This window comes from Callionymus lyra, chromosome 14, assembly GCF_982586985.1.
Source record: "Callionymus lyra chromosome 14, fCalLyr1.hap1.1, whole genome shotgun sequence".
In the NCBI taxonomy this organism is placed as follows: domain Eukaryota; kingdom Metazoa; phylum Chordata; class Actinopteri; order Syngnathiformes; family Callionymidae; genus Callionymus; species Callionymus lyra.
Window position 1 is genome coordinate 10,184,428 of NC_141831.1, and position 20,719 is coordinate 10,205,146.

Genomic DNA, 20,719 nt, shown 5'->3' on the forward strand with positions numbered 1-20,719 from the left:
CCTTGACGATACAATGTGATACACTGAAACCCCCTGAAGGATACAATGGGATACACTGAAACCCCCTGACGATACAATGCGATACACTGAAACCCCCTGATGATACAATGTGATACACTGAAACCCCCTGACGATACAATGCGATACACTGAAACCCCCTGACGATACAATGTAATACACTGAAACCCCCTGACGATACAATGTAATACACTGAAACCCCCTGACGATACAATGCGATACACTGAAACCCCCTGATGATACAATGTGATACACTGAAACCCCCTGACGATACAATGCGATACACTGAAACCCCCTGACGATACAATGTAATACACTGAAACCCCCTGACGATACAGTACAATACACTGAAACCCCCTGACGATACGATGCAATACGTTTTTTGTCTGGTAACTTCTGATTCAGTGCCTGAGGACGTGATGGTGCGTTTGCGGTGCTTCGGAAATCATTGTAACCATTTAATTTGTTGATGAAAAAAGTATACAGCCCATGCATTGTGAATTCACCCGCAAATTAAATCTGATGCATCTTCAATCTACCGTAGCAGACACACCTTACATTACATTTATATGCCTTTGTGAATCACTGACTGTCCACATCCCCAGTATACAGAAAAGATGGTCTGTAAGCCTCGCAGCAAGGGTCGTCCTTAGTGTATCTTTCTCTGAACATATTTCCTCATTCATTGCTCCACTGGAGCTATTAGAGGCTAAATGCCTTGCTCAAGAAGAGGAAGGTTGGGGGGGGTGTTGCTTATTCACTACATTAGCTAAGGTTAATAGGGGACACCAGATGTTGAGATCCAAACATATGATACGACAACACTTTGTGTGTGTTATGGATTGACTTACAGATTAGCCATGAAGACGGTTGCCTAGAAGGGCCACACTTTGAGAGGGCACTCCCCAATTATGGGGACTTTTCGACTTCCACATTTAAAGTTGCTTGATGGCATGAATGTGTCAGGATACATGAGACCAGCTGGACCCAAGTACGCAAGAAACCCTGTCAAGGCAGAGAGACTGGAAACAATGGGATAAGTAATTTAATAACACTTGAAAAAACGAAAAACAATCCTGGATGTAGGAAGATCAAAAAGCCTTAATGAACCAGGATGAACTACACAAACAATAGATAGAAAAAACTGTGTGAAATAGTAAAATATGAACCAAAAATTAATGTAGCGATCAACATACATGAAGGAACAATTTGGAGGTCAAAGTTCCAGTATAGTAGTATGGGCGATCGGACACCACGGACTGGAACCCCGGAAGCTTAGGTACAGGTTAGTTCCAGACAGGTGTCATTATCTGTCAAGAAGACAAACAACAAAAAGAGATATTTTTAATACACAGGGTAATTTAAGTTTTCACAGCCCAAATAATATTAGACTTTCATGCACATTAGATAAAACCGTAAAAAGCATAAAAAACAACAAATGAATCAAACTTTATTTATACAGCACCTTTCATAAGGAGAAGGAGAAGGAAACTAGTGATTTTCATGATGGGGAAGATTTCGTTGAGTTTTTAAGCAGCTCATCAGATGGAATCTTTCTCCTCCCTCTCCTTGAGACGATTTGATCAGAGGATGATGCTCCAGGTCGAGTCAATAGATCACAATGCCTTCATTGTTGTGGAATGATGGCTTTGATTCACCAATTTCAGAGGTTTATTTATAAGACACTAGACTCCTGAATATCATTTCCTTTTATTTTTCAAACTGCTGTCTGAGCTTTACAACTCCCGCCTCTAACCCTAAGCAGCTGGGATAGACATCAAAATACTAATCTGTGGCTATAAAATACTAATTGATGACCAGCAAATACCAATTCTTGGCCAAGAAGTAAAAAAAGTCTAAAACATGGCCAAAAATACAAATTTGTTTGCATGAAATACTAAATATGGCCTCAAAATACTAAATTGTGGCCATAAAATACTAATTCATGGGCAGAAAATACTAATACACGGCCAAAAAACATACATTTGTTGCCACAAAATACAAATTTGTTGCCACTAAAGACTCATTTATGGCCACTTAATACTTATTCATTGCCTCAAAATACTAATTCACGCCCACAAAATACTAAATTGTTGCCATAAAATAATCATCCATGGCCACTAAATACTCGTTCATGCTCCAAAAATACTAATTTCATTGCAATAAAATACTAATTCATCGTCACAAAATACTATATAATGGCCACACAATACTAATTCATGGCCACAAAACATACATTTGTTGCCAGGAAATACTAATTTATGGCCAGTAAATACTTATTGATTGCCTCAAAATACTAATTCACACCCACAAAATACTAAACTGTTGCCACAAAATACAAATTTGTTGCCACGTAATACAAATTTGTTGCCCCTAATACTCATTCATGGCCAAAAATACTAATTTCATTGCAACAAAATACTAATTCATGGCATCAAAATACTAATTCACAGCCACAAACCATACATTTGTTGCCATGAAATAGAAATTTGTTGCCACAAAATACTAATTTATGGCCAGTAAATACTTATTGATTGCCTCAAAATACTAATTCACACCCACAAAATACTAAATTTTGGCCTTAAAATAATCATTCATGGCCACTTAATACTTGGTCATGCCCTAAAAAATACTAATTTTATTGCATCAAAGGACTAATTCATGGCCACAAAATACTAAATCATAGCCACAAAATACCAATTCACAGTCACAAAACATACATTTGTTGCCACGAAATACAAATTTGTTGCCACAAAATATAAATGTATTGCCACAAAATACTTATTTATGGCCACTAAATACTGATTTGTTGCCACAAAATACTAATTTATGACCACTAAATACTTATTCATTGCCTCAATTCATGGATTTCAATTTTGGAGCATGAACGAGTATTTAGTGGCCATGGATGATTATTTTATGGCAACAATTTAGTATTTTGTGGGCGTGAATTAGTATTTTGAGGCAATGAATAAGTTAAATTAAGTGGCCATAAATTAGTCTTTAGTGGCAACAAATTTATATTTCATGGCAACAAATGTATGGTTTGTGGCTGTGAATTAGTATTTTGATGCCATGAATTAGTATTTTGTTGCAATGAAATTAGTATTTTTGGCCATGAATGAGTATTAGGGGCAACAAATTTGTATTACGTGGCAACAAATTTGTATTTTGTGGCAACAGTTTAGTATTTTGTGGTTGTGAATTAGTATTTTGAGGCAATCAATAAGTATTTCCTGGCAACAAATGTATGTTTTGTGGCCATGAATTAGTATTGTGTGGCCATTATATAGTGTATTAATTCATGGCCACAAAACATAAATTTGTTGCCAGGAAATACTAATTTATGGCCAGTAAATACTTATTTATTGCCTCAAAATACTAAATGTACACCAACAAAATACTCAATTGTGGCCATGAATGATTACAAATTTGCTGCCACAAAATATAAATGTATTGCCACAAAATACTTATTTATGGCCACTAAATACTTATTTATTGCCTCAAAATACCAAATTTACACCAACAAAATACTCAATTGTGGCCATGAATGATTACAAATTTGTTGCCACAAAGTACTCATTCATGGCAACGAAAACTAATTTCATTGCAACAAAATACTTATTCATGGCCAAACAATACTAATCCATGGCAACAAAATAAGAGTTGTGTCCGTTAAACACTAAATACATTTTTTATTTTGTGGCAACAAATTAGTATTCCGTGGCAACAAGTTTCCTGGCTCTCTATACAATAACAAGCATTTCTTGCGTTGTTGTTTTTTTTTTTGTTGTTTTTTTTGCATTCATGCACCATAGAGAAATAACATGTCAGATTTAGTTTGTTCTGACATGTTTACTGGTAGAAACATTTGGGGAATTTGAGAAAAAACAACTACAGTCCAGCAGTTGTTGTGAAGGTTTAAGGAAGCTGAAGAAAAACATTATTTTATTTTACTTCTTGTTTTTCTTCTAAAAAAGGGATAATGAAGCCAATAAAAGAATAAACCTGTTGCCTAAGAGGAACAAAAAAACAGATTAACGTCGTTGAAATGATCCATTGAAGTGTTTTTCTGCTTCCGACACAACAATATCTAAGAAGAAAATCTGATATTTCGTTGACTCTCTCGGTCCCAGGAAGGAGAAAACTCTCCGTGATGAAGCAACAGAGCGAAGCTCTCACGGCAGTTAAGAGGAGTGATGGCTGGAAACAACAGTTGTTTTGGGGGAGAGATGTTGCTATTGACGTCTTGTTCTAAGACTTCAGCCAGAGTTTGTAAATCTTTTGGTCTCTCTGTGCTCGCGAGGCTCAGTCCTGAGTGGGATTCAAAATCAATAATGATCTTAAAACTAAATCATTACTTCAAGTGCTTGGATCGTGTCCATGATGCTTAAGGAGGCCATTATTGAGGGTCAAGTTACTTTTTTAGTGGGTGTGAAAAGTAGGAAAAAAACAAGAGTTTTAAGGGATGTAACATATTTACAAGGAGCTTAACGTCTGAATTCATCAAGTATTAAAAGCAGAATGAATCATTTCTGAATATATCTGAAGTTAAATGACAGTTTTTGTTCAACTGTGTGAAGAGACACACACTCGAGAGCGAGAGTTGTTGAAAGAAAAAACCTCCCACACGTTTGAGTCTCTTGAGATAAACCTGGAAATCTGTGAGATAAGTTTCTCTCAGCTGAAGCTATATCCCTAAAACTGAAATATCTCTGTAAAGCTTTCAAGGAGCCGGAGTCCCGATCTCCTGTGCTGGGATCTAAAGTGCGTCGGCAAGTTTATTAAATAACGGAGACGATGATTGACACTGACGTTTTTTATAACCTCTGCTTGTTGAATTTTAAATGACAAATGTGAAATGTTTTGTTTTTTATCAAAATGTTGTTTTTAAAATTAAATGTATTACATTAATTGGTTATTTATTAGATTAAACTACGTTTATTGATTCATTTAAAGAACTAAAAATGTCCCCTTGTGCTACTAATAAAGGAAAATCAAATTTTATTAGATAGTTTGTACATCAAAAATGTAAATGTCAAAAAAATTAATTGTATTAATAATTCATTTAGAATTAATGTATTGATTCATTTAATTAAATAATTCATACAGTGTAAATGTTAAAATGAAACTCAGATTTAATTAATTTAATTAAACATTTTTTTATTGTTTTAATTTATTATATACATAGTAATATATTTTAAGTAATTTCACTTAATTTATTGATTCAATAATTTGTACATTTTGTCAAAAATGTAAAATGTTTAAATATATATATATATATATATTTTTTTTAATTTGAGTTCTATTAAAATGTTTATTTTTAATGAAATGTACTAATATGTTATTTGCTAAATTAGAATTAAATTAAATTGAATTCAAGTATTTCTTTATTAAAGTTTGAATTCGTTTTTCTTCAATTGCATAATTTAAAAAAAGTCCTCCAAAAAAAAAAATACAATTAAATGTTTTATTTAATTTTTGATATGAAATATCAATGTATAAAAACAAAAATATGTTTCATATTTGTATTCAAAACGTTGAAGTTCAATCTTGTTCATCTTTTGACTTTAAAAAAAAATATATATAATTGTCTTTTTCAAATAAATAATAAAATACCTTTTATTAAATAGAATTTCAGATTAAATGATGCATTAAATAATTAATGTTGTTTTTAAAAAACAAACACAATTATTTAAATAACAATTGAACAATTTAAATGTGAAAATACATTTCAATCATGTTCAAAAGGCTCTAAAAAATATATGTATAAAATTGTCTTTTCAAACTAAATAATAAAATATCAACCTTTTATAAAATAGAATTTCAGATTAAATGATGCATTAAATTATTAATTTTGTTTTTAAAAAACTAAAAAATATTATTTAAATAACAATTGAACAATTTAAATAGGAAAATACACGTATCAACTCCAACTATATATATTTAAAAAAGATAATACATCAGTATTTCCAGACAACAAATTATCTTCTACTTTTTGTTTTATTCTTGTTGTTGTTTGTAGCAACTTTCAAACTCCCTGTAGGTGGAAACCAGTTCTTAGACAGTCTGAAGGTTTGACTCGAGCTTCAACCCAGTGTTTAGTGTGTAACCTAAGCTTGTTTCACTGGTGGAGGAATCTGGGCGAGAGGTCAGAGCAGAAGAAGAGATCGTCGGCCTCTGAAGCTGAAGGGTTTGGAGGACACCAGAGAAGAGTGGAATCCTCCTGACGCATCAGGGGTTTTCAAGTTCAAGGATGAACGAACTCGCTCGGATTCACCTCCTGAAAATGAAGATCTTGGAAACTGCTGATTTTTAAAAATGAGCGAAACTCTGGAAACATGAATGGATTTAAATCTGCTCAGAAAAAGGATGAAGGGAAAGGAGTCGTTTTGTGAAAAGTAGCTGAGGTTGTTCTTGCTTTTTACTAGTTTGAATTTGGGAAATTGAACCTCTGCCATATGAACGCTCAAAATGACATTTTCCTCAGGGGCCACATTATAAAGTGTGACTGTTATACAGTGCTGTCAATGGGAGTAAAAATAAAAATTAAAAAGCTAGACCTAATTTAATTATATATGTATATTTTTAAATATATTTAATTAAAGCATTCTAAAGATAAAAAAAGCATATTCAATATATTTTATAATTCAAATGGCAAAAAAACTCTAACATAAGATTTCATTTACATTTTATTTAGAATAAAAATTGTATAAAACCACTATGAAAATTTTAAAAACCAATACCTATCCGTATTATTACCACAAAAAATAACACTGGCAATGAAATTATCTGATAAAAATGACAAAAAAGGGGGAAAATAAACACATTTATTTACGTTTTATGTAGAGTTGCACTAATAAATAAATGTTAAATAGCCTTCAGATACATTTCTTAACCTTTTTTTAAAGTATTATTTTGGCCTCGCTCTATGACTTTGGTTTGTACCAGCCCAGTGAAAATAAATCCATATATTCTCATAATATAAACAAACTAATGCTTGGTAAGTCTGGCGTGTTCTTTCGGGGTTAAACCAGTTGAATTGCTAATCATGAATCTGTATGAATGTAGGTCACCGCGAACGTTCCTCTGCATCTATTGACATCTGTCTGGGTTCGGTTGTCGTAGCGGTTTCCTTTTGATGTTTCCTTTAGAGATCTTTACTCCGACAGAAGTTACAACCAGCGTGTTGTAACTTCTTCTTCTTCTTCTTCTTCTTCTACTTCTTCTTTTTCGCTACAACTGCAGGTGAAATTTTCTTTACAATAACCACGCCCACTCTGCTGTGATTGGTCAAACATCGAGGTTTGTCACCAGGTGTCATAAAACCCAGAAGTCTCCGACTCCAAGGGACTCGTTGTATAAACAAAGCGGGGCCCGATTACAGCTGGCTGGAGGAAGAGTGAAGCCATTGTTATGTCATAATCACTCTCGTAACCTCTTGTTCGCCCAGATTTCATATAAAGTATTACGTTCAAAACATGGTCATGATGAGAGACTTGCTTCATCTAAACTAATGAAATAGAAGTTTATCATCAGTGTTCAGGGAATCTTGGGAAAAACATAAATAAATATGATATAATTATAGTAATAAAAGACTCTTTATTGTTATGAACTGATGAAGAAATGGTTTCACTTTTATACCTACACTTTATATCTAATTTGAAGTCCTACAAATGAAATAATGTTCAATGTTAATTAATGTATTATTAGGTATTGTAATTAAAATATCAAACTGTATGTATGGAAAGGGTGTTAATCATTTAAAACCATCAATTATAATAATTTTATAGATGATCAAAACCACTATTGAAACCTTACAAAACTTCCCAGTAATTTATTTTATAATTGTTAAAAAATTATTGAACCATTGTATTATTTTTTTGGTAATAACTATAAAATAAATTGCTTTTTTCCTTTACTAAAATTATTTGAAATAATGGAATTTAATGATTTTCACATTTTTTTATAACAGTCCTGTAGTTAATTAAGTAAAAGGTTTGAAATTTTTTCAGAACCTGAGTAAGACAGATGGTAAAGCTGTGATTAAATGTACCACAATTAAAAAAAATGTTTCTTTTATGAACACGTTCGCCTCAACTTGACTAATTCACGCGTCAGCCGCGTGGAAGCTAAAGTTGAGATGAATGCTAGTTTGGTCGACCAACGTCTCAGATGGAGAGAGAAGACGGATGCGAGAGCCGTTGCGACCGCCGTCCCCTCGTCTCATCGCGAGTCGAGACGATTTACTCGCCCGAACAGTTCGACTACAGTGAACATCTGTAGTCGTTCGTCACCAAATCACAGGAACAACATGTTTCACCTGCAAAGAAACGTAGCATAAACAGATACTGTTGGAAATGTTTCATTTTATATACAGTGATCCCTCGTTTATCGCAGGGATACAATGTGATCTTTCTTCCATCCATCCGTACAACAAATAATCAATACGTCCATCCGTCCATCCTTCTGTCTAGCCATCCATTCAAACACTCAGCCATCCAACTTTCTATCCATCTTTGAAACAATTCATCCATCCATCAATCCAGGCATCCTATTGTCCATCATCTATCCATCCAACCCTTTATCCAATAATCTATCCATCCTTGAAACAATTCATCCATCTATACATCCAATCCTTAATCCATTCATGCAACCATCCATCCATACATTTATCCATTAATCTATCCGTCCTTGAAACAATCCATCCGTCCATGCTTCCTAACGTTTGCAATCTATCCATTCATACATCAATCCATTATATTCAACCCTTTACCCATTAATGCAACAATTCATCCATCCATCCATCCATCCATCCATCCATCCATCCATCCATCCATCCATCCATCCATCCATCCATCCATCCATCCATCCATCCATCCATCCATCCATCCATCCATCCATCCATCCATCCATCCATCCATCCATCCATCCATCCATCCATCCATCCATCCATCCATCCATCCATCCATCCACGTTCTTAAAATAACCCGCAAAAGACGAAATCCGCGAAGTACTCAGCTTTATTTTTTACAATTATTGTACACTCCGACTTAACAATATCAACAACTCACAATACCACCTTATTAAGGAGGTATCACTTAGCCAATCAGGACGCAGAACACAATGTGCGTTCATACTTTACCCTGTAAAAAAAACATGCAAAAGTAGACTAAAAAATATCCACAAAACAGTGATAAGAGATGTGCCATATGGCGAGGGACCACTACATTGGTCCTTTTATTTGCTTTTTGTTTTTGTTACAAGGTATTTTAAAGTGTAACCAGAGACTCAAAACAAGAACCGAAAAAAAAACAAGATTAATAATTCTATTTTGTCATCTGGCGGCAATGTTCAAACAAGGTTGTTTGGGCAGGAAACGAGTTATAAAAGTAAAGTGAACCAGGTCAATTTCCTAAATATAACACTGCTGGCAGATGTTGAATTACAGAAACAAAAAACATTATTTGGACTTTTTAAGGGGGCATCGTTCTCTTTTCAAATAAATCAACATTCTTCATTAAGCTTGATAAACCCATTTTAACAAATGTGTTCGTGGGGAGAGGACAGATTACGTCTTTGCACTGAAGCGAGAAAATTGTATAATACTTAAGAGGTCAAACAAAGATGCTAAGCTAGGATGCTAATCTGGTGAGTGATTCAGCTGTTTCTGTGATCGTAGCAAGAAACACTAAATGGTTAAATTCTAGCAAAAAAGTATATTTTATTTATATATAGTTTTTCTTTCATTTTGCTTGACGACCCCTTGAAACAATCACTGTATATATTGTGGCCCCTGATTTAATAGAATAAAAAAATATATCTATTGATAAAAAAAGACACTTATTTGAGTAAAAATAAAAAAAAGTATTTGGGTCTTAATTTACCTTTTTTACACGTTTACACAGCTTAATTCTGTCCATAAGAAACAGAACAATTTCCAGGTTTAATTTGGGAGATTGTGACTCGATCAAAGACGATGATAATCACAAGCCTTCTGTATTTTTATTTTTATAGTTGGTTTCACAACGTCTTCATGTTTGTTTTGACTCGAACAACAGTCGCGGCCTCTTCCTCCCTCGACTGAACGGAAGCATCACAGGCTGTAGACTTTCATTATTCCAGGAGGGTAAACAGGGATTAAAACCGACAAACTAATAAATAATTCATTTTGGTGTTTGTTTTACAAAACAACTCTGGTGTGGCTGTGGAAGAAACACATTTTTTAAAATAGAAACTGCAGTTCTTTTGAAGTGACAAGAAGATATCGCTGGTAGATTTGTCAGGTGAAAAAGAAAGAAATCAAATATTTCAGGAAAATCAAATTAGTGTCAAGGATTCAGGAGGAATAATGATGCGGTCCTCAAGTCCTTCAGATCGCCTGGAACGTCTTTTTTTTCATCTGGTGACGTGAGAAACACTAGAATATCTTTGAGTGTCGGCGCTGGTCGTCATGCAGACCTGCACAAGTGAGTCAAAAATATAAGTCTGAAGGCGATAAACAGGAAATATTCTCTTATAACTAAAGTCTACTAAAGAATTACATTTTAAATATATACATCTATCACTAATAATATTTTTCACTTTAATTTAATTTATTGTATCATCTTTTGTTGTTTTTTGTCATATTGGTTTTTACCATCTTACTCTTCATCCCTCCCTGCGTTTTTTCATCTATGCAACCTATCTATCCTTCTATCCTTTCATACATCCGTCCATCCCTCGACCCATCCAACCATCTATCCGTCCATTCATGCAACCATCCATCCATCCATCCATCCATCCATTCATGCAACCATCCATCCATCCCTTTATCCATCTATGCCATCCGACCTTCCATCCATGTAACAATTAATCCATCCATCCATGCAACCATCCATCCATCCCTTTATCCATCTATGCCATCTGACCTTCCATCCATGTAACAATTAATCCATCCATCCATGCAACCATCCATCCATCCCTTTATCCATCTATGCCATCCGACCTTCCATCCATGTAACAATTAATCCATCCATCCATGCAACCATTCATCCATCCCTTTATCCATCTATGCCATCCGACCTTCCATCCATGTAACAATTGATCCATCCATCCATCCATCCATCATTCCATCCATCCATCGTTCCATCCATCCATCCATCCATCCATCTATCCATCCATCCATCCATCCATCCATGTAACCACTCAGCCATCCAACTATCTATCCATCTTTGCAACAATTCATCCATCCATCAATCAAGGCATCCTATTGTCCGTGATCCATCCATCCAACCCTTTATCCATTACTCTATCCATCCTTGAAACAATTCATCCATACATCCATCAATACTTCCTAACATCCATCATCTATCCATCCATGCATGCATGCTTCCTAACGTTCAAAGTCTATCTATTCATACATCCATCCATTATATTCAACCCTTTATCCATCCATGCAACAATCCCTCCAGATATCCAACCATCTCTCTGTCCTCGCAACAATTCATCCATCCATCCATCTATGCATCCATCCATTCTATCCATTCTTCCAGCTATCCATTCACATGACCGTCCTTGCAACAATTCAACCATCCATCCATCCATATATCCCATTGTCCGTCATCCATCCAGCCAACAATTACATCCAGACCGTTATCTATTCATGCATTCATCTAACAATTTTAACAATTTATCCATCCATGGATACCTCCGTCCCTCTATAAATCCATCCATCCACACCAACATACATACACTCAAGTCTAACCATCTATCCGTTCATCCATGCAATAATTAATCTCTCCATCAAATCATCCTCCCATCCATCTTTCCTTATCTATTCCATCATTAATCCAACAATGCATCTATAAATTCAAAGTAAAATTAAAACAAAATTATATATTTGTCTTTAAAAAAGTAGTAAAGTATTTAAAAGGTAGAGTCCCAAATTATTTTAAATAATAAATGAATAAGGAAAGATGAAAAGCATCTCCAAGGGTTGGGAATAAAACATGCAGGGGAATTTTAAAATAAAAGCAGTTTTGATGTGAATAGCTTCAAATCAAAATGAGTTCTTTTGATGTGATTAAGAAGTTTTTTGGGAAGATTTTTTCAGTGAATTCACTTCGTAACTCGGCTGCCAACACCTTAACCAAATAATCAAGAGAATAAAATGAAAGCCATTAAAAAAAGAAAAACTTTATTTGTCCTTGCGACGACTCATCAAAGCGATGCTTTCTCTTCCAGTTCCACCGAAGATCACCAACCTCCCCAAAAACATCGTGGTGAACGAGGGGTCCAACGTCACTCTGCTGTGCCAGGCCCTGGCGAAGCCCGAGCCCTCCATCAGCTGGAGATTCATCTCGTCGTCAGGTTTGTGGTTTCCTCAACTAAACTTCCTCGTCTAATTCCTCCTCCCTCCACCCTCACCCCATATTTGACTTTGTTCGACCCCTGGAGGATTTCACGCTTCACTTATTATCCATCATTACCGGCTTCCAGATCCATCATTACACCGTAATTGTTTGCTGGGAAATAAACGGGCCCTGTAGTAATTGGTCTAATTAATTAGGATTATTAGATGGCGGAAAATGTTGCTGAGCTTCGTTGAATGGACGCGGTTAAGCGGGCAGCAGGGTATTGTGTCCAAAATAGTCCTCGGTTTGTGTTAAATGCAGATATTCTCGGTGGAAAAATAGGAACTAAATCGTTTATTTTTGTTTACCGATGTGGCACTTGCTAAGGCATGGCGCCCGCGCCCGCCAATGAATAGCAATAGGCGGAGACGAGTTTTTTGTGCCTCCGTCTTTTATGATGAAGCGCCGCCGAGGGAATAGAAATGTTAATGTGACACAAGTGTGACTGACCTGTCTGTTAGGAGATAAGGAGAAGACAGACGTTACTGGGGCTAAGATAATTATGCAGAGGCTGTCACAATGAGGACGGTTGCCTTTGTTTTTTTGGGGTGCGACGCCTCATGAAACTGAGTCCTGATTTCCGAGCCTGGCTTTAGAAATTCAGTTCTGAATTTAATCCAGTGCTTGCGTGGGTTTACTATAGGCACTCCGGGTTCCTCCCACAGTCAAATATCATACAAACGCTGTTTGAATTTATGAATGTTTGTCCCTGCGATAGCAGCTGGTGACCTTTCCAGGGTGTCCCAAGCCTCTCACCCTCAGCAGCTGGGATGAAGTCCATTGTTTTCATACATGGTTGTATTTACCAATGAAACAAGTGGTGTATGAAAATATTTATACACTTAAACATCACCATTTATTTTTTTCACAATAACGTAATGTGTTCAGCAAAACTGTATCATTTAGTTTTATATTTCTTTTAAATAGTGTTAGTTTTTTATCACCCTTTTAATGATTTACATTTCAATAAAGTCTAAAATAATTAAATTTTGTTCATAGCTGATGTTTAGAAATATTTAGGTTTCAAAACAAATGAAAGCAGTTACGACTTCGTCAAGAGTCAGGTGGTCAAGTACTCAACAGTACTACAAATATATCCTTGTTCCTGCAGTTTGTATATAATATATATATATATATATATTTTAATTTAACAAATAATATTCAATTAATTGAATTTAAAACATCCATTTGTTGTGCTGCAAATAAACTCCCAGCCACCAGATGGCAGCAATCATCACGTCCTTCGCAGCTGAAGTAACAATTAAATTCCGCTACCATGGCCATGACTAAGCACAAGAGGATACAGGGACTCCAGCAGCTTTTAAAGCTGGAGCTTGGACGTATTTTGGTTTAAAAACAAATGAAAGCAGTTACGACTTCTTAAAGAGTCATGTGGTCTGTAAATTCTGGAACACCAGAGTCAAGTACTCGACAATACTACAAATCTATCCTTGTTACTACTGTATTACAATATATCTTATCTTCATCCTGTGTCTCGATATATACTGTATATACCCACCCCTTAACTATCACAAATTTAGAAAAGTGCTCTTCCAAATGCTTAAAAAGCCAAAAAAAACATCCCCAAACTTAGTAACTAAACCTCAATCCATGCTTCAGCCCCATTCGACATATATTTCAAAAGTATTCACATTATTTAGTGATGAGAAATCTGGAAATATTTGGTAATATTATTCAAACATTGTCACTGACTGAAACTTGACCATGAAATCAGGGAACCAGTGAGCATCTATGGTGCGTCACCGACCAGATCTTCTTGACTTCAGTTGACAGATCACTGTCCAGCTCCAATTAGGTTTCACTCGTATCCATGGCAGCCAGAAACCTTTTGAATCTCAGTTTATATATATAATTACCGAGGCGGTCAGGAATGGACAAACAACTCGGTTGACGACTGGTGTTTGTATGTTGGCATGGTATCGTCAGGGCCGAAGAAATGGCCGTAATTAGACTCATTATCGCACATTTTCATCAGCTGCATATGTGTGTGTTGCTATCACGAAGTGTTGCACGTCAAGCTATTGAGGAGAAACTTGGAAAGAGTTTTAATAGCTTCCTGTGGGTACATTTCATCTCACATATTCTGGCTAAGATACGGTAACTATAGAAACAAATGTATGTCATTGTCTTTTCGGTCTCGTCTTCTTCCGTCGTGGTCCCCTACTAGTGGGACGTACCCTGAACACCTCCCAGACGAGGCCTCCAGGGGGCCTCCTAGCTAGAATCCCAGGCCATCGGAGAAGCAGTGGCTCTACTCTGAGTCTCTCCTGGATGACGACGATAGCAATAAGGGTGAAGATGAAATACTCATAGAATGTAAGTAAGTAAGTAAGTAATATTTATTTATATAGCGCTTTTCCAGACCAGGGTCACAAAGCGCTTAAACAATCAAAACAATACTCAAAAAAGTATATACTTTAAAGATCAAGATAATACTGAGAACAACACAGGAGTTCCAGAAAATCAAGGAAAAGCCTGAATGTCTAAAGGAAATAACATGAAACATTATTTAAAAACTGTTTGGTCTTTCATTTCAATTGAAAAACATAACGGTTGTGTTTTAATTGTTTTATCAAGTGAATAAACAAAGAATAATCTTGAATACTTTCCGCAAACTATGATCACGTTTTGGCAGGAAATCATTTCATCATCATTTTAATCTGGCAGTAACAGGAAGTAAACTTTTTTTTCTCCTTGGCTGATCTTGATATTGAACATTTGTACAATAAAATAACTTATACTTTATCATTTTTGTTATTTTATTTTAACAATACTATACGGCTTTTTGAGGAGGGACAAATTTAATGAGGATTAAAAAAAAATGAGCTTAGTCCATACATAAACTGTGACAACATAGTGAGAGGTATCTTATACAGAAGTACATGCGAACATAAATAAATAAAAGCTACTTTATTTTCTAGTAGTTCAGCAAGAAATTGATAAATTCACCGATTATATTATCATTTACATTAGCATTAGTATTTTTTTTTATTTGACATTGAATGACTGAGGGGTTAAGGGTTAGAGTTATGTTTTTTATTCCATTTATTATTTATGACTTCAACCTAGTTGCCCAACACTAAAAGTAAGAAACATAATAGTAAAATAATAATAATTAGTTAATGAGTATAATAAGAATACGATAAAAAAGAAAGCAAGATTAAGAAGAAACATAATGGGGATTTAAATCAAGTTTAAATATCAACATAAACAGTAACAACGTTTAGTTGGTTTATGAAGGACTAAACTGTAACAATTAATTTTTATATTCTTTTTATATTTTAATTTATTATAAATTGAAATCTTCAGCTACATTTTCTGTTTCATAAGTCTAAAGTATTCCATCATCATGAAGAGAAGTGAGTCCAAAAATATCTCTCCAGACTGTTTATACTTTGCTAAATATTTAAGCTTCAAGCTCTTTGCCTCTCGCTTTTCTCACTTTCTTCCCTTCTATCTTTCAATTTCTTCTCTCTGTAAACACCACAAATAATGAAAAAAAAAAAAACCCTCTGCTTGGTCTCGGTAAAAGCTCCCAAATATAGCCGAAGATCTGAGACACCATATATCACTCTCCTCCTCCTACAGAGATGCTCCCCTGCAGGCAAATACAAAAGTCAATCTGTGATTTTGAAACTGCGTCTAACTTTCCCCAGAGTTGCACGGCGTGACCGAGTCCTCAGAAAGCAGATCTGAGCCAAATTTTCCAGGGAACAAATCAGATGATCTCCAGATTGTCAGTCAGTTCGTTTCGAAGTGATGTAACACGAGATTAGATTTCGAGTCTTGGGCTGCATGATCAGTGACTGGGACATAAACTGCCGGAATTTTTTGTCGAAAACACCTCATTCTTTTCTTAATAGTAACAGTCTATAATTATGTAACATGCATTACAGTAGTTAACCCTTTATTGCAGGCCTTTCTAAAGTGCGACACGGGGGCCATTTAAGAAACATCCTTTAAGAAACATCTTAAGACGTTTCTATTTTGTTCAGGCTTTTCTTTGATTTTCTGGAGCTCCTGTGTTGTTCTCAGTATTATCTTGATCTTTAAAGTATGTACTTTTTTTTTTTGAGTATTGTTTTGATTGTTTAAGCGGTTTGTGACCCTGGTCTCGAAAAGCGCTATATAAATAAATATTACTTACTTACTTACTTACTTACATTTGCAGCCCTTTAGCAGAATGAATGCAGCCCATTATTAATGGTGATGATCTCATGAAGCTTCATGAAGCAGTGTCATTATTTTTCAAAGTCCAGTTTTTTGTCTTTTCACCGTTAAAAAAATAGTTTATTGTTTGAAAAACTTCCAGATTTGAGATTATCTTGGGGTTAGGGTTAGGACACTTAAATTCAATGGTCACTTTAAGTCCATTTTTAACAATTCCCCTGACCATCGTGTTGCTGTCTCAGAGAAAAAAAAGTGATGCATTCACTTAGAGGGCTTGAGAAGACAGAAATGCAATTTTGGAAAAAAAAAATTGGGGAAAATGTTTTCTAATTAGAAAATAGATCTGAAAGTTTTTTTTTAGTTGAATAAATAAGGTTCATGGGGAGTGTCGCTTCTTATTGTTAAGCTAAAAATTGTTTTCGTTTTTGAAAAAATCCACAATCAATTGATAGAAAACCAAATGGTAGAAAACATCTTAAATTCAAACTATGTAATATAGTTCAATTGTTTAATCTATTATCTCACTTTGCTTATTAATTTAATTTTAGAGTCCCATCTTTTCTTAAAAGTTGTATAAGAACTCTCTTTTTTGTCTTTTAACCAGTAAAAATGCTCTTTATTGTTGGAAACCTGCGAGATATGAGATTATCCTGGGTGGGTAAAAAGGACAATATTTTTAACAACTCTCCTGCCCATAAAATCAAATTAAACCCATGTGAGCTGAAGTCGTAAAAGAGTAAATTCAGTTGTTGGTCTCGCTTGAGCAATGTTTGGTCCTATCACTATTGTGCCCAAGATGTTTTCTACCTCTTGACGGATGTAACCGTAGATAAGAATTCAACGAATTAAGTCAAATTAATTTAAAAAAAAATGTAGTAATTACTTTGAATGACGTTGGTGACAGTAGAACTAAAATAGTATTCCCATGAATCCTATTATTGAGGTTGTAGAAGTGTGTACTTGCCTCTCCAGATAGATTTAATACCCTCATATTTTAGGTTCCAGACACATCAATGTTTACAGTGTCTGTTACTGATTTCCTGTCGGTATCCGCTCACCTGACTCCACTGCGTCCTCACACCGGTAACTTATCTGTGCCGATGTCTGATGCGTATTGAATTTTTCAGTGTTTTGTATTCGATTTCCTCGCTCTCTTGACGGCCTCCTGTCCTGAACCCGTGTAAATATTAAAGCGCCTTATTCTTTTTTTAAATTTAAAACCTGCACGACTTGGATTTCGAGGCATTTCAAACACTCTTTGCAACATAAACAAGATATATATATATATATATATTAACCAGGATTAATAGTTCACCAAAGTTAATCTTTAATTCATTCTTTGTTTCCTGTTAATATTCAGTAATTAAGGTGTAGTTCAGAGTAAACTCCTTAATATTGTGCTTTTAAGGGTAAAATATAGTCACAATGAACATGGTGTAAATAAGTACTTTATTGTGATTAATAAGAGGTTCATTTGTTAATAACATAAATAGTGTATTAATAGTTATTTTTTATTCCCCATTCTAAAGTGTTAACGACTTTAATCCCTCTGGACATCTTCGTCGCTCAGGGTCACTTTGATACTTTTACTAAGTCCTATACTTCAATTCATCATTTTAATAAGGGGAATTTAATATAAATGTTTGTTTTATTATATTGAGCCACATTTGTTTTGTTTTCATTTGTAGTTTAAAGAAAAATTAGATAGAACATTTAATATCTGCCTGATGAAAATATTAAACCTGAGCAACCTTACTGGACCTTTTGAATTCAAACAAAATGTCTGTAAAATGATGTTTGTTTTCACACATAATTCACATTTCTGCGACTTATTACCCTACGACTTATTGTCGTTCTATTTAGCTGTTACAGACTTGTTAAATATTGGTACTAATATCGGTATTTTCACCTCGATACCAGTTCTTGAACGTTACTTTTTTTTAATAACAATGTAAAAGAATCAATTCTAATTAAAGAATAATATTACACAGTACAATGGTTGACTGATTAAAACAAGCCTACAATATATAAAGAATTAATAAAGTTTTTTTTCGGACTAATCCATCATGTCGAGGCTTTAATACAAGAAGGACATTACTTCAGGATCAACTTTAAAATTCTGGTTCTTACTTTCAGATCTATTCATGGTCAGTCTCCTCCTTACAGCACTGATCTGATCCAGCCTTACACCCCAGCTCGGGCTCTGAGGTCTGTGGATCAGAATCTACTGATGGTTCCACGCACACGGTTCAGGACCAGAGGAGAGAAATCTTTTCAGGCTGTTGCTCCTAAGCTTTGGAACGATGTTCCTCTGTGTTTGATGATCTACTGACTCCTTTAAGAAACATCTTAAGACACTTTTATTTGTTCAGGCTTTTCCTTGAATTTCTCGTATCTTGATCTTTAAAGTATGTACTTTTTTGAGTATTGTTTTGATTGTTTAAGCGCTTTGTGACCCTGGTCTAGAAAAGCGCTATATAAATAAATATTACTTACTTACTTACTTACTGACGAGCAATATGGAGGTATTTGGATGTTTTTTAAGTGTTTTTTTGGACAAATATGAGTTAGCACTAGTCGCTACATTAAAATGAACAAACATTTTTGTATATAACTCTAAAAAGATTACAGATTACTCCGAAAATAATCCCAACTCTCATCCAGCTATTGTTGTGTTAATGATCTTTTCCACCTGCCGTCTGGATCTCCGGGACTCAAATTTTAATCGGGAATAATAATTCGATAATATATCCACGATATATAAATACATATCCTCTACTTTATGTAAGTATAGTTGCCTTTATTTCCAAGGACTCGCACCGAAGACTTCAGCAACAACACAAAACAAGTCAAGAAAAATATGCATTGAAATACATTTCTGCGAATCAGCCAGAAGCAGCGATTCAAGCGTGTCAAGCCTTTTTCACTTTCCCCCGGATTGTGAATATGAATAGATTATGTTCAGCCTGAGAAGATTCTGTTTTGATATTTTCCACGCCGGATAAACAAAAACACGGCGTTTTCTCCGTCGCTCCCACAAATAGGTGAGATTTGCCTTAATATTTGTCTCTCTTACCGTCGGAGGGAAGTTCGAAGCAGGACCCGGTTATAAATACATGAACGCCCGCGTGAGTCATGGAGAGCGTAACTTCTCCGGATCAGGGTCTCTGGGTGTGTGCCCGGATGAGCTCTCCAGGCTATTTAAAATGGGAAATTAAATAAATAAGTGTGTGTGTGTGTGTGTGGGGAAAGATTGATGACTTGAGTTCAGGTTCTTGCACCGGCCCACCCCCCACTTCCAGCTGTGATAGATGGATAGCTTAAGGGGCTTGCGACGGATCAAAAGTGATCCTCAGTATCTCCCCCGGACTGCATGACCTGACTGCAGAGTTTGGTCGGGGGGGCCGAGCGCTCCGACGACACGCCGGGCGAATTAAGGGTCCGCGAATGAACGTGGACTTGATTGAATCCGAACCCTGGGAGCCATTAGAGTTTCCATGGGATTCAATGGAGTCGACCCTGGGAGTACCTCGAAGCCTTTTCGACCCCCGGATAAAGAAGTCGATAAACTTGTGTTACTGTTAAGATTATTTTCCATCCATCAATCCTGTTTCATGCTGTTTTTTTTGTTTGTTTTGAATCCAGATTTTAGACCATAAATCTCTACCATCATCATCATCAACCTTTATTTCAAGTATTGGAGGCGACCTTAGTGAAGATAGGGTAGAAATCAGCGGTAATACAGGAATAAGTCAGTAACAAAAAGTTAAATTTATAACCAAAATGAGTAAGTAAGTAAGTAAGTAATGGTTATTTCTGAAGAGCCTTTCTAGACCAGGGTCACAAAGCGCTTTAACAATCAAAAACAATAAACAGTTAAAACTATAAACGTATATAGGACCGTAAATACAAACAAAATGAAGGAAAAGAGAAAATATTTTAACAAGTTTACAACTTTGTTTTAGAGTAAATCAAATTGCACTATTAAGACAAATTTACAAACTCATGAAACAAATCTATATATATTTATTTTTTTAAATATGTTTTTTACACCAAAGTGCAGAAACACATGTATTAAAAATAAAAATAATAAGAGACTCTTAAACAAACTTACA

At 35.2% G+C, this 20,719-nt stretch overlaps 1 protein-coding gene across 5 annotated transcripts in view; it reads left to right on the forward strand.

The window, feature by feature from the left end:
* The window catches only part of ntm (neurotrimin), a 497,741-nt gene that overhangs the window by 461,302 nt on the left and 15,720 nt on the right, over positions 1-20,719 (forward strand). For all 5 annotated transcript variants that reach the window (XM_087807296.1, XM_087807294.1, XM_087807293.1 and 2 more), the window contains one exon: positions 12,244-12,369. In XM_087807296.1, the coding sequence (XP_087663422.1) occupies positions 12,244-12,369 (126 nt within the window). The remainder of the gene's footprint in view (positions 1-12,243; positions 12,370-20,719) is intronic.